General features: G+C 43.9%; 2 protein-coding genes across 2 annotated transcripts; one reads left to right on the top strand and one right to left on the bottom strand.

The window, feature by feature from the left end:
- Positions 1–280: 280 nt before the first annotated feature.
- On the top strand, positions 281–7,701 carry ajuba (ajuba LIM protein). The gene is made up of 8 exons (XM_079579731.1): positions 281–2,692; positions 4,824–4,925; positions 5,156–5,223; positions 5,294–5,356; positions 5,695–5,825; positions 5,903–5,954; positions 6,154–6,222; positions 7,180–7,701. Exons 1-8 carry the CDS (start codon positions 1,201–1,203, stop codon positions 7,300–7,302), a joined length of 2,100 nt encoding a protein of 699 aa, XP_079435857.1. The 5' UTR covers positions 281–1,200; the 3' UTR covers positions 7,303–7,701.
- On the bottom strand, positions 7,696–21,154 carry acin1b (apoptotic chromatin condensation inducer 1b). Its single transcript, XM_079579729.1, has 17 exons — positions 20,981–21,154; positions 20,149–20,214; positions 19,939–20,050; positions 19,814–19,869; positions 18,287–19,471; positions 18,100–18,182; positions 15,828–15,948; positions 12,550–12,595; positions 11,365–11,507; positions 11,010–11,156; positions 10,765–10,930; positions 10,541–10,686; positions 9,789–9,896; positions 9,608–9,715; positions 9,178–9,535; positions 9,005–9,102; positions 7,696–8,858 (listed from the first exon to the last, which is right to left on the bottom strand). The coding sequence occupies exons 1-17, from the start codon at positions 21,113–21,115 to the stop codon at positions 8,553–8,555; spliced, it is 3,384 nt and encodes a 1,127-aa protein (XP_079435855.1). The 5' UTR covers positions 21,116–21,154; the 3' UTR covers positions 7,696–8,552.
- Positions 21,155–21,324: the final 170 nt, after the last annotated feature.

Below are 21,324 nucleotides of genomic sequence, written 5' to 3'. Positions count from 1 at the left end.
CAAATTGCATAGGCGTATAAATACGTACTAAAATTATATTTAATATGCCTATAAATAATTAGTTAGTTGTAGCTAACATATGTTACCCGGGTCGTTGGATGAAATTAAAGTTTACTTGGTGATTATCATCAGCAAAATAAAACAAAATCACATCCTCGAGCGAGAAAACACGTGTAAATAATGATGTAAAGGATGCGCATTTTAGTTTTTATTGTGAAACTGACCATTTTGAAAAACACACACCGGAAACCGACTTTCCTCAAAGCACGCTTGACTTTAGTAAAGAGAGGGGGAGGTAAGTAATTTAGGGGGAAGAAAGAAAGAAACAAAGTTGTCGACTGTGCTAGTGGCTCGGGAAGGGATTTTATGAACTGAAGTGTCTCGTTTGGACCGGTCTAAGGGACGCATAAAGAGCACTTTTTACACTTCCTTTTGATGTCTGCAAAACTTTTCCGCTGCGGCGTGAAGGAGTTTCAGAGCCGGGCTGGATTTGTGCTTTGAAAAACGGGAATGTTCACACAGCCAGAGCAGCGGACACGGACTTCAGCGCCTTATTTTTCATTCCATTCATATAAGTATGTTTACATTTTCCAAACACACCTGGCTCTGAGATGAATGGCAGAAGCCTGGTAAGTCAGCTTTTGTACGCGATCAGATGAGTATCCTTGTCTACACTGGACCCACATGAAGCCCTGATGGTAGGATCCTGCTGAAACGAGGCGCTTTGTGTTTTTAAAGGACATTTACGCCGCAGTGGATAGCTGTCTTTTCCTTCCAGACAAATTGAAATTGCCACCGTGGACAACCCTACTAAAATGCAAACGTGGTTCCACACGAGGGCCCACAAAAGGGGCCCTCCAGGACCATAGGTCACGAAAAGTGTCGCTTGAAGGGACTGACTTGAACTACTGAGGTTTTCTTAATCAATGGAGACGTCGCCAGCACAGTCTACCTGTGTCCCAGTGCTTTCCACATGAGGCCAAACAGAGCGTCCGGACTGGCCATGTGTCCACCCTGTACATGCCTGTGAAGTTTTATTTATATGTTTTTGTATTTATTCCGAGTCTCTGGGCTGTGAGTAAGTTTCAAGGCCAGTTTTACCTTTTTATTGTGGCTTATACTTAACGTCACAGTAATTGTGACATAATTACCTGAGGGGACTTATTTTTAAATCGAAACTGAACAACACAAGGTATCATTATGGACAGGCCAATAAGCAAGCTATTGGAGAAACTGAAGCTAACCGACTCCGGTAGTGTGAAATTCAACAGTTCTAAGAAGAAGCATGACTCAAGCAGCAACTCAAATAACAGTAACGCCAACACTGCTGTATCCACTGGCAGCTCTTTGCCCCCGGCTCCCAGCTCGTCACCCTCCAGACCGGGACAGTTTTCCCTGCCCCCTGGGACCTCCACAGACACATCTGTCTCAGTGAATACCAGAGTACCTTCAGGAGGAGGGCCAAGTGCTACCATGGGATCCCCTCAGCTCCTAACACCTGCACAGAGCTCAACGCCCTTACCCGCGGACACAGAGCCACCACTGCACCCCTCCACCCTGGCACCAGTGAGGCGTCGCTCCCCACAGCAGCGAGCGTCCTGTTACCTGGGGGAAGGAGTTGACTCCCACCTGAGGCGGGAGTCTGGTTTAGGCCCTGAGTGTGACCCCTTTGGCTCCAAGGCATCACTCAATCAAAGACGTTACTCTTTGGAGCTCCAGCAGCTGGTCATGAGGCAACAGTATCTGTCGCAGCCTCCTGTACCCTCAGCGTACGCCCCTACCTCTGGATACAGCTCATCCCCCAGAGGTCTGGGAGAGGCTGGATACCTCCCAGAGCCCGAGCGACACAAGCGCTTTTCGCTGCAAGAGGCACTTTTCTACAAAAGACTGAGCACCGGCAGTGACCTATGGGAGAGCACTAGGCCTGCTTCCCTCTCCAACCCACCGCATAGGCCGTCTGAGGTGAGCGGAGGTGTTGGAGGGGGCTTCTTCTACCCTTCAGGACCAGCCCTCAGCCCCTACTCCTCTCTCAGTCTTCAGGAGTCAGTGCTGGTCAGCCCCAGGTCCAGCTTTGCGTCCAGCACGGCTAGCGGTGGGGGTGGTGGGGGCAGCCCTATGGGCAGCCGCTGCAGCAGTAACAGAACCAGCGGCATCAGCCTGGGCTACGACTCTCGATACTCTGCTTCTGGTGGGCCTGCCCCACAGCAACAGTCCCCCTCTGTGCCAACTGGCTCTGTGTGTGGGTATGGCCCCCCCGGTCGATCCGGACTGACCCCTGTAGAGGCCTGGAGTCAGTACCTGGATGGAGGGATGCCCCCCAGCATTCAGGACAGTCGACACTCATACCCTCCTGCTGTAGGCAGTCCAGCTGCAGTGTGTTACCAGGCTGGCCCTGAGTGGTGGGAAGAGCATCAAGCAGGGGCCCGGAGCAAAGAGGCACTGGGGGAAAGAGCCCGCTACTCGGACCAGCCCGGCACCAGGTATCAAGAGGAGCTGACCAGGCTCCTTCTACGGGATGCAGCACTGGAGGGGGAGGGACTGCCAGGCACTCTGAGGCTGAAAGAACAGTGCACTACAGCCATCTCCAAGCCAAGTACAACCCAGGCCTCCACTGCTGTACCTGCTAAAGCCCAGGACGATCCAGGAAACACAGGGACTAGAGACACCACAGAGAACCGACAGGAGTACTTTGGTGAGGCCTTGAGTGTTAAATTACAAAATTGTCTCTGTCATCATAATGACTTGTTGGTCCCTTAAATATATTGCATTTTTGTTTGACTAAAATTTTCAGCCAAGTGAACTACATAAGAAACATCCCTTGTCATCTTCCTATTTGAAGATGGTGGCGTCACTGTTAATGCCCGGTGTCCCATACGTCTGTGGTATTATAGTCCTCCTCACTGCCTAGTGTCAGATCACAGGTTTCTCCCCAAATGAGAGGGTGCTGTGGCTGGGTGCAAGCATGGATGAACAAATTAATAGTTGAAAGACTATGGATGGTTGGCTGGTGCAGTGGAACTTGCAGAGACATGCTGGCATAACAGGCATAAGCAAGCAAAAAGTGAAAAGAAAAACGCTTAGGTCTGAAACCAATCAGAGCAGGTTAACAGACTACACAGCAGCAGGTCTGTTGTCAGGTAAAGCCAGGCTAAAATGCATGGCCTCATTTTTCTTCATTAGGGACTTCTTATGGGTTTAAAATGGAAAAAGTCAGCTCAAACCCAAATTACACGTCTGTAGATGAGTGCCGCCTCAGCCTCCACCGTGAGTCACTGCAGATTAGTGATTGGCTGCTGTGTGCACTATGATGTGTATATTGTTTCTTTGCGGCAGGGCGTGTTTCGGCGGAGTGACTTCAGGCCACAGTAACGCAGTGTCTGTGTATTTAAGTCTGTAATACCGCTGCCTTGGCGTGTGCATGGGCGGTGTGCTGTAGCCTGTTTGTCTGCTCAGGTATGCGTAGCCGGAGGGGACATACAATACTGTACTTGGATCTTTAAGCCATTAGCCACAAACTGGATGCTCTGGGCCGTAAACGGCGAGGCTCCCAGTTCAAAGAGCCATTGATTCTATATACTAAATAAGTTGAAAGGCTTCCAAAATAAATTTAAAAAACATGGTGTTAGGCTAACGGTTTGGTTTACACATATGTGTGTAAAAAAAAAAAGGTCAAAATGCAAAATTATTTCACTAAGCAAGTTCGATGAACATCATGTCCTAAAACAGTGGTTCTCTTTTCACAAGGAGTACCACCTTATTATTTCACCTTCCAGACAGGACTAACCCCAACACCTGGACAAAACTTCACTTCAATGACAAATAAAGCACTTGCTTAAATACCAGCAGGCCTAGATCAAGATCTAATCCGTACTAAAATGGGCTATAAAAATGATGTCTGCTCTAAATTCTAGAATTATAAGAGTTCATGTTCTAGAACTCTAAAGTGTTAATGCATGTTGTGTTGGTCAAAGAGGCTGGTTCAGTCTGCTCAATTCCTCTTGGTTTAAAACCCTAAAAAGTCCCTGGAAGCGGTCCCAGCCCAGGACCATTCTTTCCTAGCCTATTCTATATGTAGCAGCTCCAGCAGTATATTTAAGGACAACTGTGTTTGAGTACTGCCTCTTGGGTTTTTCGGTTTTTGGCTGCACACTGAAGGGCACTGTCCGAGAGCCCGCAGCCGTTAAGTGTAGGAATTTTTGATTTGTGTGGCACTGCTGCGACCACATGTAAGAACGCAGTTAACGTAGGAGGAACGGGAATAGATCAAACACTGGAAAGCCTGGGCTGTGTAAGACTTTGGGCAAAACTACTGAAACAATAGGTTTAAGTGAGATGAAATCGAAATCAACAAACTTTTGACAGTTATTCAAAAATTAGATAGTAAATTGCTTTGGATCAAATTGGTAATTATTGAAAAATTTCATGTTAATTTCCCCCAATTATTTTATTTCCTTAGCAATTAAAATTAATTTGTTTGAAATGTTTGATCTTGTGGCCAGATTAAAGAGAGAATACCGCGAGCAAAATGATCTTTATCGTACTGGACAGTCGGCTGAAAAGTCAGATCCGGTGGACTTTCCCTTTGATGACACGGCCTCAGACATATGAGCGATGAGCAAACAGCCTGGCATGGGTAACCGGGCTTTAACTGTGTGAAAATCCCCAAGGTGGTGCGAATGAGAGGATTTACAAGTGTTGACACTTTGTGTAGAGTTGGATTTCAGACACATCCTTTTGGAATGCGCCGTAAACTAGGCGCTAAGAGCCGCCGAGCGATTACTCTCCACTAAATGCCTGTTTGTGTTTTCCCTCTGTGGCGGCAGGGACCTGTGTGAAGTGTGGGAAAGGAGTGTATGGAGCAGACAATGCCTGCCAAGCACTGGACAGTCTCTACCACACTCGCTGCTTCACCTGCGTCTCCTGTGGTAAGTGACCCCAAAGCCCCCCCACAAAAGCCTTAAAAAGCACATACCATTTCTCTCTCAAAAAATAAAAATGTGGAGAAACATGACTGTACTTTACATGCTGTAGTGAAATGTAGAAAAGCTTACACCTTGGCAACCCTGTTTCACATAAAACACATTTTCATCATCTCTCGCCCACGGCCATTTGACTTGCTTCCTAATTCCAATTCTGCCTTTGGTTAATTTTGCAGGACGCACCCTGAGAAACAAGGACTTTTACAATGTCAATGGCTCTGTGTACTGTAAAGAGGATTACATGGTAGGTGATGGGGTCAAGGCGTGTTTTATCACACATCAGATCTGTATGGTAATCTCTGCTCTAATTACAGTTTTCAGGATTCCAGGCGGCTGCGGAGAAGTGCAGCGTGTGTGGCCACCTTATTCTTGAGCAGGTGAGATGCTGCATGTTCATGTGTAAACTGGGAAGCACTTCTCTTTCGCACAAACATGTGAAGGGGAATACAAATCACATGCTTAATCTGTTTCCCAGAGATTTCAAAGAATTCCCACAGGAGAAAGTTGACATAGTTGAATTGGCTCCTCTTTGGGTTCCCACGATCATTTTTAGAGGAATGTTTGCCTCTTGTTTATATATAGCTCTTCACTGAGTTAGCCTAAAAATGTGTTTCCCATATAGCGGGTAAAGATATGCCTATTGTTTTTTTTGTTTCGGGCATTGCATTCGTAACAGAAATGCTTTATCTACATGATATTCTTGTCGGTGTTTCAGATCCTGCAGGCTCTTGGGAATTCATACCATCCAGGTTGTTTCCGCTGCGTGGTTTGCTCCAAGGCTCTGGATGGCGTGCCTTTCACTGTGGATCAACATAGCAATATCTACTGTGTGGCAGACTACAACAAGTAAGACTTGACTGAACAAAACAAAGTGTTCAGGGAATGTTTTTGTTACTTATTTAACGTGACAAATGTTGTTGCAGGACTTTTGCTCCTAAATGTGCGGCCTGTTTACAACCCATCCTACCAACTGAGGTAAGTGTGTGTGTGGCCCTTTTCATCTTTGTATCTATAGCGTGTGTCCTGTCACCGTTTGGCTGCGTAAACATTGACTACAGTGGCACAGACCTGTAGGCCGTTACCTGCATACATTTCGGATGAATCACTTTTCCCCGAAACTGCATAATCCACAGACTTTGCCTTGAATTGAAATGCTGTATTTCTTTTGTCACAGGGCAGTGAAGAGATCCTCAGGGTTGTGTCTATGAACAAGGACTATCACTTTGAGTGTTACCATTGTGAGGTGAGTAGATGATGCTGGAAACTGCTAAGATGAAGGTCCCCAAACAAAAGCTCTGTGTGTTAAAGGTGCATTATGCAACTTTTGGTAACTTTATTTTACACTACCTTTGTATTTAAGTAAATTGTAGCTGTTATCACTGTAATCTGTAATAACTTGTTCCTATGTTCTACAAACCCAATGTAATCATGTGTATTAGTGCTTTAGAGGTACATCATGAAATAAGACATAAGACCCTTATTAGTTAGGCTCTTATGTTTGATTACATTATGTACTTCCAAAATACTAATGCATATTATTCCATTGTGTAAGTCGGTGGTTCCCAAAGTGGGGTCCGTGGAGGGCCTTGGAACCACAACAGGGGGGCCCCCAAACAAGTACATTGACTTTTTATTTGATTTTCTAAGGAACACTGCATTTCTTTGCTAAAATGTTCTACTTAAAACCGGTATTTAGCCTCTAGGATGCTCCAGGACCAATTGTTTAAAAAAAAAAAAAAAAGGGTTTCTGGTAGGTCTCTGCTGGTGGGTCTGTCTCCATGGTTACTTATACATTCCATCTAGAAAACCTACCAGAAACCTTGAGATAATATTGGTCCTGGAGTGTCCTAGAGGCCAACGGGATGAAAGGCAAATGTGCCAAGCTAACCAACCATTCAGCCATTGAAAGGTCAAATACACACTAATATAAACCTTTATCCTACATAATAGTTGTATAATGCGCCTTTTAATGGTTTATAAAGATTGGTAGATCTAATGACCATGTATATCATCATAAGTTGCTTAGCAACTGATTTTACATTGGTTTTACATTCACAAGAAACTCTACCCTGACTATTTGTCGCTTAGTGCATTCTCTTCCCCCCCAACTTGAATCTGAAGTTGTTCCCTTGGGAGTGACTCGGTGTCTGACCTTCTGCCTACAGCAGAATGACCTCACTTCCTGTTGTCTCTTCCACAGGAGTGTGGCAAGCAGCTCTCAGACAAGCCCGGCGCGCAGTGCTTCCCCCTGGACTCTCATCTGCTGTGTCACTCCTGCCACATGAGCCGAGTGTGCGCCCCTCACAACACCCCCCCACACTGATACACTGGTCGAAGCCGGTCTTAACATTTCAATGTATTTAAGTTTGTCCTGTTTTTGCTATGACTTACAAAATCAAACTGCTGTTACACATTCCCACTGGTTCACTTTTACGGACAGATGTTTTGCCTGCTGTACTTGTTACTGAACAATTCTAAAGGGAATGGGACTGAAACTACTGCCTGTGCACTCCCTACACCAGCGTGGCTATTTGCTATAGAAGAACAAGGGATTTTGATGTGTATATATGTATTATTAGCGAACCTTTTGCACTTAAATCTGACTTAACTGTAACAATGATAATGTAAATTCATAAACCTGGGAGAAAACATCACTGTATTTCTGTATGTAATAAACATTGTGAAATTGTCAATATAAAAAACTACCAAAATTGATAACCATTTCCATTTATTCAGTTAAATTCTCAGTACATTCAGCACTTTAACAAAATGCAACTAAAAGCAAAATTAAAAATATTAAAACTGTAACCATTACTCTTATAAGACAAACTTCTTTTTACCTTCTATTATATATGATTGACAAATCAAAGGGGAGTTGTTTTCAAACGGACACTCCAGTGCAGAGGTTAACGGTGGACCCCCCCCCCCAGTTGGAAAGGAAATTCATATAGCCTCCAAGTAATTTATGGTGTAAATGACCATAACACACAATATTTTGACTCCATCTTGAGAGTGTTCAGCTAGAGACAATGCCTGAGTAAAACATACCTATGCCTCAAACAAAGCCATGATTCATATTATATAGATTTATATATATAAAAAAAAAAGGTTCAGTTGGGTGTAAAAGAAATCTCAGTGCTGAAGAGAAAAGTAAAAACTAATACACAAATGTCACGGATGAATTCTGGGAGGGTATTCTTACAGACGCCCCAACAAATGAAAACCTCACCTAGGACCTTCTCCATAACAAGGGCAGTGAGTGTCATTACAGAGCTGCAGGGGCATAAACCTGTGGGACACTGAGCCTCTTGACTGGAGAAAAATCATCATGGAACAGAGGAGGAACACTGCTCTCTACTGGACACAGACCGACAGTAATCTGCTGCTGGAAGACAAAGGAACTACTACCGACTCATGAACAAAAACAGGTGTTGGTGGAAAGTGATCTCTATGAGGTGGGGTCAGGTGTGTGGAAGACGATACCAGCTTCAGAGTGGACCAGTCAAAGTACAAAGGGCAGGGAGTGACCAGCTGTACCCTGTCCTCCCACTCCCGAGCTGCCTGTGACTGGACTCAGCGGCGCCTGTCCCTGGGATTGCTCCGGCTTCTGGAACGTCGTGGATTTCCTGCAGAGAGGCGCCTGGGCCGTTGACCGCTGTCCCGCCTCCTGTCCCCCTCCCGACCCCTCTCTCTGTCCCGGTCTCCTTCAGACACGCGCCGCGCAGCTCCTGCACCCGCCCCAGCTACACTCTCCTTCTCACGGGCCTTTAGCCGCTCCCTCTTTTCTTCCTCGCGCTTCTTGTCCTCCTCGGCCATCTCCTTGCGTATTCGCTCACGCTCTTTCTTGCGCTCTGTACGGGCCAGAACTCGCTGTGCTGCCTGTTGAATGCAAAAATCAAAAATCAAATTAATAAACTACAACAAATACATTAAAGTGACCAAATGCATACAACAATCTCAACATATTCTTCACATTTATTTTTTTCATGTTTTTCTATGCATGTGTGTAAGTGAAAGCTACAGACCTGTTCCTCAGTGAGAGGGAGCCAGTATATACAGGGACCAGCTTTAGTTTTCATGAACAAGTCATCAAGTAGTTTGGCTGGAGGCTCATCTCCTTTCTCTGTAAAAGACACCAATAGTTCACATCTCACCGAAAGAATGACTCAAATGTTGTATAACTGGACAAACACCATACCCTTCTTATCAGACTTTCTCTCCTTGCTCCTGGCCCTCTCTCGCCGCCTGCGCTCCCGTTCTCTGGACCTGGATCGCCGTCCATCCTCCCCTGGTCGAGCAAACTCCCTGATCTTATCTCTGTCCCACTCCCTCTCTCCCCTGGCCCGCTCCCGACGCTCCATCTCCCGCTCCCGCTCAGCCCAGAGGTCCCGCACCACGCCCAGGCCCCTGTCCCGATCGCGCTCACGCTCTTTGTCTCTGTCGCGGTCTCTGTCTCGCTCTGGCATAAGTGGGGGCGGGCGACTAGGAGGTCCAGGCACTGGAGGGCCCTGCTCTGGTTCTTTTTGGATTTTGAGGATACCTTTGTGGAAGTCCAGCTGGAAGAAAAAACATTTACGTCAACTTTTGGTCACAGGTTATTTGAATCTGCAGGGTGTTTTAAACTGTACCTCATCCTGCTCACAGAAGTCCACACTGAGAACTTTGGGATTGCTCTGAGGCCATTTTACTCCATGAAGGGCATTTCTAGTGGTAACGGCTTCTTCTGTTGTAGAGTACTGAAAGGATAAGAGAAAACGCGTGAGAAAGGAGTCCAAAGTGATTCAGAAACATTGCCAAACTTAAACTTACAGTGACATAGCAGTGAGACTTGATCTTATCGATCCAAAAGCCATCCTCCACCACGCTCCCCGTTTGGTTTAGTAACTCTTTGAGCTGACCCAGTGTGAAAGGCCGAACCTACACAAGAGCCAGAAGTAAAGTCAGACTAAAGCTTGGAGCAAATTTTAAATAAGGAGAGAATCTACAAGACATGTTTTTTGTGGCAGGTTGTCTTGTGACTAGAGGGTCAGCAGTTTGAATCCCGCAGGTGCACTGTCGTCACCTGCGTTGCCTCCTGTCGGACACTGAGTGCGTAATGAGTGTGAATGGCTCTTAATGTAGGTAGAAAAGCACTGTGTAAATGTGACGATTTATTTACCATGTATTTATTTTATGAAATTGAAAATTTGAGGATTAAATGACAACAGCCCAGTGAAAGCGGCTGCAGCAGCTTTTTCACCCTGGTGTACTTTCTTGCTAGTGTGTTGCATGGCAAGGTAAATTAGTCTGACTTTAATGTGATTCACATTAAACCTCAAATTATCCTCCTATGAGGCAGCTCAGAAGAATCTTCAAAGGCCAGTCATTATGTGTCATGTCTGGAATGTCATGCCCCCCCAAGTCAGGCTTTTTTTTATAAATGTGTCGACTAAATATTTCACTACATCCCTAAAATGTTGCATATGATCATGATGATTTTCAACCATTATCACTAACTGCTGAAGCACCACTAAATGCTGGAGAAGGGACACCAGCACAGTTTGAGAAGTGACAACACTCACTAAATTGGTCACATGGATGATATTTGAGACTTTCCCACGAGGTGGTGAGGGCTGTCTGTTTGAGCGGATGGGGTCATCGATTGTGACAGACACCCCAGACTTCTGCTGGCTGATGGATCGCCGGACTAGAGAGTCACTGGGAGAAACTAAAAAAGACAAAACTTTGTGATTGATTAACAAAAAAACAAAAAAAGTGCATGGTAAAAACTAACAAACTCGCTCACCTTTTGTGGCCTCTTCAACTTTGGGAGATGCTGTGGGCTCTGTGACCTCCTCGGAAACACTACTCTTTCTTCTGTCTCTAGAAACTTTGTTGGGTTTTTCTTGCTCCATTTTCTCTCCATCTTCCTCTTCATTACCTCCATTCTTTTGACTGTTGCTTGAAACTACCTACAGACGGGCAAAAGTAGTCCCATTAACATCATGAACATTGCAGAATTATTTAAGGTATTGAGATGTGCTCCAGTGCCTGTGTGACTGTGCGCTGAATCTTTAGGCCGTTGTCCTGCTCGTCATGGGTGCTGTCCATGGTGTCTTCATCGCCAGAGTACTGGAGCTCCTCTGCAGGAAGGTCCACAACAGCCTCCTGATTGACTTTGATGTCAGGGATTAATGACTGTGGACACAAATAAATGTTACATGAAAAACTGCAGCAATGTACCTTTAATATTTTAGCTCAATGGAAGAAAGTCCTGCAGATGGACAGAATAAAAAAACTTCTTATGACAAGGTGAGTGTGTTTAAAGTTCATGCAAGGCAAAACACAGGAAGTACATACTGTATATTACTTTTGTAGTTGACATTCTCTCAACTTGCTCCAATACCTTGAGTGAGTCCGTGGTGATGCTGATGGACGGCTTCTTTGCAGTGACCGCTGTGCTGGATCCCCATCGCCGCTTTCTTCCTGCATTAGCTGCCTCAGTCTCACTCATTCCTCGTTCTGCACTCGCTGGAGACATCTTGTTGCCTACAGAAAAATAAGTGATCAGTGCCATATTTAACTTTATTCCACTTCGTGGTATTCTGCAAACAATATCATATTTGGTTATAGTGCAGTCACTTAAGATGTCTGCAAAATGAGCACTAGATTAATAAATTCCCTGTTTATATTAATTTGCCTGAGGAGGAACTGAAATGCCTAAACATTTTAGTTGGCGAAATTAACACTTAATTTCGCCAACTAAAATGTCAGAATTTAAATAATATTTTTGCCAAATAAAATTGGACTAGAACTACATTAAAACTCGTTTATGAGACTAAAACTACAAGTAAAATGTCCAGATATTTTTGCCACACTGGATTGTAGCCATGGGTAAATTTCCAGCCGTTGTCCCCCATGCACACTCTCAAATACAGGTGCTCGTCATATATTTAGAATATCATGGAAAAGTGCATTTACTTCCGTTATTCAAGTTAAACAGTAAAACTAATATATGATAGACTAATTTCAAACAAATCTCAGAAAATAAGTATAATATTAAAAATGGACTGTAAGCCAAAATCATCAACATTATAACAAACAAAGGCTTGACATATGCCACTTTGCATGTAATGAATCTATATCATATATTGGCTTCATATTTTAAGTTGAATTACGGAAATAAATGCACTTTTTCATGATATTCCAATTATATGATGAACACCTGTATGCTCATTCATCCTGGACTGCTGTACATGTTTTTAGTGGTAGGGGAAACTGGAGTACCCGGAGGAAACATATACAGACACAGGGAGAACATGCAAACTCCACACAGAAAGACCCCGTCCAGGTGGGAATCGCACCCCAGACCTTCTAGCTGTGAAGCACGAGCACTAACCACTGCACGAGCACTAACCACTGCACTAAATTAGTCGACTAAATCTACATGCTATTTTAAAGACTAAAACTAGACTAAAACTGAAGAGAAATATTCAACTAAGTCTTGACTAAAACTAAACTACACCTTAAATAAATTAAAATATGTTGTCAAATTTAACACTGCTGAAATGTTATGGAACTATTTACTTACTGGTCAAAGATATCTTGCGGGCTGCAAAAGCCTTTGGAGTGGTGCTCTGGAAACAGAAAGACAGAACATACAGAAACCCCACGGGTGCAGGGCAAGATGAGAACCTGAGCTGAGATGCACACACTACAACAGAGACGAGTGGAGTAGGAAAAGTGAAGGAGGGAGGGCAGGGGCATAAACAAGAGCCTAACTGTACCACACTAACCTAAAGCTGATTACTGACCCATACAGGTACCCCAGACACATTTCCTCCTTCCACCTCTGCTCAGAGGACTGTGATAACTGACCTGCTGCTCTCTTCCCGTCTTTGAAGGCTGGCGTATGCATATAGTCACAGGTTTGGTAAAGATGCTAAAGCCAACTTATAGTGGTGTTGCATGAAAAAAAAAAAACTGTAGAACAACTGAATCTACACTTAAATATGCTCATATTTAACATGTGTTGGTGCATGTATAGAATTCACAGTAATGTGTCATGTATTAATATTTTACTAGTCACGTGATATGTCAAATCATCATGAGCAGAGGTGGAAAGCCTCAATGACTGCCCTAAGACCAGGGAGTATTTAGCAGAACTGCTGATTTAAAACTTAGATTTTACATTTTCACCAATTGTACAAAAAACTTTGATACAAAAGTAATTCTAACTGTTCAAAGGGGTTTTAGAGAACGAGAAAGCTGTATACAGTGTTACTCCTATTTACAGTTATAATAAAATAGAGGAATAAGTCATATCCTGGTACCATTGAACACCTGAATCCTTACTGTCTCGACTATGGCCCACCGCACGTCAATGTGCACTGTATCTAGGCAACATGGATCCAATCAGTGAAGGCAGAGGAATGGGCGGGGCTTGATTTGAGTGTGCAGAATGGTCAGCAGTCAGGAAGTGATCTCTGAAGTGGACTTTGCCAGGAGGGGACCAGTATAGGTTCTTTTTCAGCTGTTGGTCTTAGAGTCACTTTTGAGTCTTTTTTAGCAAGCAGGCGGACAGTTCCATGATGAGACCAGGCCAAACAGCGGGAAACCAAAGTCCAAATCTTTAAAGTTCAAGTGTCCATGACTGAAATGTCCAAAAAGCAAAGTCCTTATAGAGTTCCACAGGTTTTCATGTAACGTTATGATCTTTTTGATGGTTCACACCTCATTTAAGGGTAAAGTAAAACAAAAATCCAAAGGAACTTGTTTATTATGAACCAACAGAGTCCATGAACACCGCCAACAATAGCTATCCAAAATCCATGAGTGTTCAGACACAGTTCATCAAAGCCTTCGTGTGACAAGTCCACTGGTAAATTAAAACCTCTTTGGTAATGAGTCCAAGTTTATAACAGCACTCCCACAGTCACAGAACAATGAAAACGCCAGGTCCCACTCGAAAAGACAGCAAAACGTTTAACCAATCTCTGGATTCTTCTGAAAAGTAAGTCCACTTTGTTTCACAAGGCGTCATACCCCTGTCAAACCTACAGAGGGCAGCAGTGCTTTACAGGTGACTGTCGTTGGCCTTGGGTTGGGAAAGTGCCCTTAGTCCAGTGGTTTGCGTTTTCGTTCATTTCAGAAAAGGCAAAGCTGGCATCCACACAGCCAGGGTGAGTTTCCATGACAACTGTGTGCTGCTGCAGTTACCATGGCGGCCCCTGAAGCTGCTGACACTGGTCTGATGAGAGCTGCACTCCTGCTGGTTCAGCAGAGTCTGGGCCTAAACTCAGGTACCAGCGCTGCGCTTGGGGTTAGCGAGACAGGACTTGTAGGAGTAGGAAGAGGAGTGGAGGAGGTGATCGTGTTGGTGGTGATGGTAGAAGTAGTACGCAGCAGGTACCATTAGGGGCAATGGAAGAGGCATGGGCACCTTCATAACAAAGCAATCAGTGGGGATTTAAACAGTAGTCACACCATCAATATATATAGTGAGAGGTGTTCATGAGGGGATACAAAAGTCAGGAGGAGGATAGGGATAAAGAAGGCAGACAGTGAACAAGACAAAGTGAATTAAATTAGAGAGAGATAGCAGTAGACAGAACTGGCCTGACCAAACAGAGACAATCCTCCATGTGATGTGAAGGAACTAGTCATGCAAACTTCAGACTGCACATAAACATGCACTAAAACAGAACATACTAGTGTACATTCTGAAACTTCAAAAGCACCTTATGAACATGAGACACATCTGACTTTCACGTTTTAGATAGAAAAGTATTAAAATGAAGGTACATTTATTTTGTGTAAATCCTTCCTCCAAACTCATACTTCACAAGAAAACACAAACCAAGACGTTAAATCTTGTAGACAATGTGTTCTGGACTAAGAGGGAGGTATTATCAAGAAGAGCTGCATCATAAACGCACAGCTGCATCCAGTCATTGGTGGGAATAAAAAGTATTAATGATATCGTCTGATTTTAAGTCAATTTTTGACATTCTCACTCATTTCCACTGCCACCTGTTAACAGGTCTCCAGTCCACCGCACAGGGCTACAGGCCAAAGGAACTTAGACGAGCACGCATAAGTATGAAAGTATTCCTTCATCAATATAGATCATAATGTATTCATAAGATAGCACTGAACTACTGGTTGATAAGCCTTGTAGTTCACATCTTTCCTCCATTTGAAAGGGACTTAGTATTTCAACTGTGTAGTTTGCATAAAGCTGTCCGTAAAGCTAAACTAAATATGAATAGACAAGATGATAATCATCTTCTGCAGTCGCAGTGCACTGACGGACCACTGCAGCTGACCAGCACAGGATGCGGAAATGCTCTTGTTAACTACAGCAAGGCTGTATTTGTTCTGGAGCTGCAGAGTGCATGGCACAGTGTTAGGAAACAGACATGCATGCACTGGAACCAGGTGTTAACTCACAACAACCACTAACAACTTCAGCAGTTAACATTTTTCTGCACAGCCAAGACAGGCAGGGCTTACAGTGTGCAAGATGAACAGAAGTATTAGAAAATAGTAATGTTTCCCATTAAGTTAGTTCAGTAAAGTGTCTTGAGGTGCCATTACCATCACAACCTTGTTGTCTTGTATTTATGTTGCATGTCATTAATAATATCACTTTCATATAAGGTCAAATATAAATGTGCAATTGCATTTTTTTTCTCTACAAAAACACCTTATTTTAATAGATTGGGATAAATCTATGGGTTGTGTTGGCTGTTGGTCCCTCTGCTGGTTGAAGGTGAGAAACATGCTTGGATGCAAAGGAGGAGGATATAGATTAGTGGGAGAGACTAGGCCTATACCTGCACATCCACACCTGCACAGTAAACTTACCTCCTCCACAGGAACCTCACTATTCTCTGGCTCAGCCCCAGAAGCTGCCGGTAGAGCCATCGAGCTCTCGGAGTCTGGCTCCTCTTCAGTGACGGCAGCTGCACTGGGCTCAGACACCTCTCTGAAGAACACAGCACAAATTAACAAAAGACAAATACAGTTGCATCCCATTATTTAAGCTTTCGTTGGACTTTACAAGGATTAGATATGGTATTAATATATCAATCCATAGCTAGCATACTAAAAAAAAGAAAAAGAAGGGCATCAACATTGTTCATACCGGACCACCAAGTGTGGAGAAGTAGTGAAAGAAGCAGAGGAAGGGTGCCGAGACCAGTGATCTGGGTCACTCCTACTATAAATAAGGCATTACAGAACTGACACCGAGGGTCACAAACTGCCCACCAAGTCAAAGATTACACAGATATTGTCACATCTACAATGATGTCAACCCACCATAGGTCTATTGCAGAAGTGGGTCTTCCTATTGGGTTGTTGCGGTATAAAGGTCGGGCAACGCATTACGCTCTTCTCCCAGCTTTACAAAAATACCCCCACTTCATCCAGTCATGACAGTCAATTAGTGACATTTATAGAGAAACATATTGCTCTTTGCGAAATATATATAGTGTTTACTGAGCAAGATGAATATTCTACTCTAGCTCAATCATTAGTGAGTAAACTGTAGAGCTGAGGAAGACAGAATTGTAATTTGTATTTTAATAGTAAACGGGACACCTTTTTTGCCCTTGGCGGAGGAGATCAAGGCTGGCTACTAGTAGAAGCTCTGGACTTCAAGCATAATATCATAAACTTAAGTAAAAGCAACAAAGCTTACATCCCATTCCCCAAAAGCAATAAGCAGCCTTGTCCCAGGGGACAGGCCGGTAAGTGGTGGTGTGGGCTGGGAGAGTGATATCACAGCATAAGGCCCCATTCACACTGACTGCACAACTAACAGATGCCTGCTTGAACGATCTCCCTTAACAACAGAGGGATCGTTAGCAAGAGCAACACGAACCCCAAAATACAAATATGTTGAATTTTCCGTAACTGCATCCAATACATGAAGGTCGACAACCGGTACTGAACTGCGCTTTCAGCCGCCTATTCGAGTGCAGTCTGTCACAGCATCATGATTAGCAATGGACAAATGTGGATTGAGGAGATATTTTATTTTAGAGTAAGAATCTCATTTGAATATCACAAATTAAACTCCCTTCCCCCCAAAAATTCTTGCCTGCTTCTTCTCCCAACAAAAGGCTCCTCGCTGGCGTCCCCACCTCACATGGACGAGCGTGTAACACTCTCACAATTGAGGCAATGTGAACGTAACCTAATGTTGCAGTGATATAAAGATGCAGCTGGCTAACCCTTGGCTAATGTACAAACAGCTGCCATCTTGGGATGAAATGTCGACCGACACCGGCGAACGTGCCCCCGTTGATTTTTAGGAAACGGGAACCAGCTCCATGAAGCCGAATGCCGCCTTCAGACTCATTCTTACCCGTTTTTGTTGCCTTCAGACAGCATAATGCACAGGCTGAAAGGAAACCACGCAAGGAAAATAACACCTCTTTGCGGCACCGACTCTGGTCAGTTGTGGGTTAAAATCGGAGACGCGGAATAGAAAAAAACCGGTCACGTTTTTGTCTACTGCTCATTCGCGACACTGCGTCGGTATCAGAGATGCAGCGCATGTATGACGGCCATGTTGGCTTATGACCGGAGTCACGTTTGCTACAGTGGAAAACATGTTCCGCCCGGAGACTTTCAAAATAAAAGCACGCTCGTCGTACTGATTGTATCGAGCAAAAAGTCTCGCCAAGTATCACGTATTTTCATACTCTGTATACTACAGAGTTCAGGACTGTAATGTCACATCGCTAAGCATCATGGGATTAGCAGCAATAATAAAGGTATGGAGATTACTTTAAAAGGTAAAATACTAGAGTTACTGTTCACATTAAAACATTTGGACACTTCAGTGTGTTAGATGTAATTACAAGCTAACAGAACTTTTTTATTTCTTTTTATACACTTTTCATTCTGTTTTCAGCTCATGCTAGTCTATGGAAAATGTCTGCGAGCCCCCACAAACATGGCGGATCTCCATGGTAACAGTGAATTTTGCTGTGGCATTGCGCCACAAATTCATCCCAAAAATGATTAAAAACACGAAAATGTATATATATTTTTTTAAAGGGTAAACCATTAGTATTTGAAGTACTGCCAATAAATCACAGTAATGGATATCAGCATATTTACTAACCTTTTTTGAAGTCGTTCGTCATCCTTTTCTATCACGCTCCTAAAGTGTCCAAACCCATCCTTCTTTTGACGTGGTTCTGCCTTCTGTATTCAAAGGAAAATGTTTTGGTAACAATACAACGACAACAAAAAACAATAATTCAGAAAAGTAATACTTTTATATAATGGAATAGTTTACAAACCTTTACCTCCGAGGTTGTTTTCTTTTTCTTTTCAGATGATGATGAGCGTGAAGACGAGCCAGAATCCGATGAAGAATCAAAATCTTGGGCTTCAGTCGTTACCACAGCAGAGCTGTGAGGCATTTTCATCAGGTCTGGAGTGACATGCCCTTTTGCTATCTCCATGCCTTGCCTTTTATCCTTCTCTTTGTTCATCTTTTCAGCCCATGGTTTATCGTGTTTTTTTGTTAGTTTACCATTTTTATCCTCCTCAAAATCTTTGCTTTCTTTTTCTGCTGTCTTCATAACCTTTTCTTTTTCACCCATTCTTTTGCTAAGAGATCCAGCAAGGGTTTGGGTCTCTTCTCCTGACACATTGGCAGTGGAGGTGGACTGTGCTTCATCAAGAGCCTGTTCTGACTCCATCTTATGTACAAGGAGGGAGAGAGGCCCCGGCCGCCGCGTTGCAGGAGGCTCAGGGCTACTGGAACGTGAGCTGGAGTCAGAGTCTTGCCTTTGCATGGTTTCTGGTGGAAAAGAGGCTCCCTTTGAGCCTTCTCCTGTATGCTGATCTGCATCCGGTGGACTCTGTTTTGGGGTGTCTGGGAGGGGGAAAAGGTTTGGAGGTGGAGACGGTGGAGGAGTCGGGTGTCGTAGCTGCAGTGGGCTGTGAAGCTGTGGAGGAGGGATGTGTTGTGGAGGCTGGAGTTTACGTTTAGATCTACCTGACGCAGCGGCAACATTTGGAGGCTGTGGCTGGGGAGCGACTTTGCTGCCTCTACGGGATGCAGTGGGACCCCAGTCATCGTCATCACTGTCGTCATCGCTTGTATCCCTTGCATCACTGTCTTCATTGGCTGCTAATGATACCCCAGCAGAGCGACTGAGGTGGAGCACAGGGGGAGAAGATTCACTGGGTGCTGTGTTTGCTTTCTCCTGCATCCGGGGCAGTGCAGGAGGAAGCCCCTGGCATTCAGGCTGACCAAGCACACGCACCGACAGAGAGGCTACAGCACGTGGTGGAGAAGGTGTTGGTAGTTCCTGTTGTCCTTGATAAAAACTGGTACGCTGAAACTTGGATCCTTGAGGGTCTTGAGACGTCACATCATGCCGACCATGTACACCATCTTCAGATCTCAAGGTTGAACCAAAAGCCATTAGACCATGTCCAAAGGATTCAACCACTTGCTCTTCTGTCCTGGCCAGAGAGGACTGAGAAGGCATATGATAAAGTCACATATCAGTGATGAAATACAGTTATGTCTTAATTTGATGGTCTTAACTGGGCAAATAAAAAACATTTTATTAAATTAGTAATAGGTTATATGCACAGTGACCCCACGTGGTTTCCACCTGGACAGCAAACCTGGACTGTCCATCAGTAACTCGTCCTTAACCAAATCTTGAGCTATCTATTTGTGTGGGACACTGCTAACTGTGAATGTAAACGATCGGCGACAGGAAGTACAGCGTCTGGCTTATTGTCCAGGAAGACGTCACGTGGGGAACTGTGTATATAGCCCCTAAGTAGGCTATTCTCAATTTTACTCTTACCTGGTCTTTGACAAAGCTGTCTATCAAATGATCCTTTTCTTCCATTGTGCCACATTCTGTAAGGAATGCAATGTGTTTTATTTTATGAGATAATAAAGTAAATACTATTTTTTAAAAGACCATACCTTCATCCTTCTCTTCTTGCTGTGCTTCTTTTTCTAGTCTCTGACGAAGGAGCTCTTGTTGCTTGGCCAGATACTGTTGTATGAAGCTGTTCTGGCTCATTTCCTCCCCTATCTATGGTTTAAAAAAACACACACAAAACAAAATGATAAAACAATGAATCAACAGTAAGGCTGGAAGGTAAAACATTATTTGCAAGAGAACAGTCTAACCTGAGAATTGGGCTGTATCCCACCATGAGATGAAGATGACTTCTGCAAGTTTTCTAACATAAGAGCCTGCAGAAAATATGGGATCATTTAAATAGAGAACTAGAACAACACAAACTTTGCTAATCTTTAATAATGTAACTGTTAGCTTGTTATTACGATATAAATATAACTTAAAAACACGCAATGAATTCAAAACGACTTGCATACAATGTGTAAATATACATAGCCTACGTAGCTAGCGTGTCTCCTGAGCAGACTACATTTACTTAGCTAATACTCTGAAAACAGGGAAATTGTGAGTCTGAAACCTGCCATGATCTTTCCATAGTGTCTGCTATGAGTTCGGAATCACTACTACACAAGACATAGACACGCCAAGATAAAGAACAAAACAAAAAACACAACAACCTCTGTCCCAATAATGTCCAAAACATGTAAAAATGTGTTTAGTTGAAGGAGCGCGCCCTCGTGTGCAGTGCGTGATGGCGCACTGTCTGTACACAGTGTGCGTTACTCAGTTCGGTGACTCTCGACACAGGCCTGGATTTGACAGGTGCACATTTAACAGTGTGCAACTGCAAAACCCAGCAACGTGTTATTACAACTTAATAGTAATGCATGGCATTAAAACCGACTCCGGGGACGACTACTTTAAAATAACTCCAAACTTAGTGGGTAGATTGGGCGTATTGGCAGATATTTACCAATTTATGTGTTCCCGCTTCAAGCCTATCGCACCGTTACGGCCTCCAACATTAACCCCCAACGTCTAATGCCTTCTGCTGAACTTGGCAAGACTCGGCAAAGGCCCTCTTTAAGAGCTAAAACTTACCCCTTTCAGTCGTTTCAATAGTGCATTTTTCTGCCCAGTTTTGGGAAGGTTTCTTTGCTCCAAAGCGGCTTTTAAATCCGCTACACGGAGCGATTGTAGAGGTTTCCCATCAAGCGTAATATCGTCGTCCGCCATTTTGCTCGCTCGGTTTGCCCAACAAGCGAGCAAGCGTCGTTACGGCTGCTCCGAGCGTCACTGCTCGGCCTTTCCGAGTGACTGTAGGTCACTTCCGTCACTTTACATTTAGCCCAGTGGCCATATATTTAGATCGGGACCTTACATCATACAATGTACAATGCATAAAAACAATACATACACACGTAGTCAATCATCCAAATATTTGT

This window comes from Gobius niger, assembly GCF_951799975.1.
Source record: "Gobius niger genome assembly, chromosome: 21".
In the NCBI taxonomy this organism is placed as follows: Eukaryota; Metazoa; Chordata; class Actinopteri; order Gobiiformes; family Gobiidae; genus Gobius; species Gobius niger.
The sequence above is the reverse complement of the archived record's forward strand: the minus strand, read 5'-3'. Positions and strand labels throughout refer to the sequence as shown.

Bases quoted from the DNA above. Each gene is read 5' to 3' on its own strand.
- ajuba (XM_079579731.1), top strand. From the start codon at position 1,201: ATGGACAGGCCAATAAGCAAGCTATTGGAGAAACTGAAGCTAACCGAC. The intron at 2,693-4,823 runs GTGAGGCCTTGA...CTGTGGCGGCAG, and splicing joins GAACCGACAGGAGTACTTTG to GGACCTGTGTGAAGTGTGGG. The intron at 4,926-5,155 runs GTAAGTGACCCC...TTAATTTTGCAG, and splicing joins CTTCACCTGCGTCTCCTGTG to GACGCACCCTGAGAAACAAG.
- acin1b (XM_079579729.1), bottom strand. From the start codon at position 21,115: ATGGCGGACGACGATATTACGCTTGATGGGAAACCTCTACAATCGCTC. The intron at 12,596-15,827 runs GTAAGTTTACTG...TTCTGTTTCCAG, and splicing joins GTGAGGTTCCTGTGGAGGAG to AGCACCACTCCAAAGGCTTT. The intron at 11,157-11,364 runs GTATTGGAGCAA...TTGTGTCCACAG, and splicing joins TCACCACGGACTCACTCAAG to TCATTAATCCCTGACATCAA.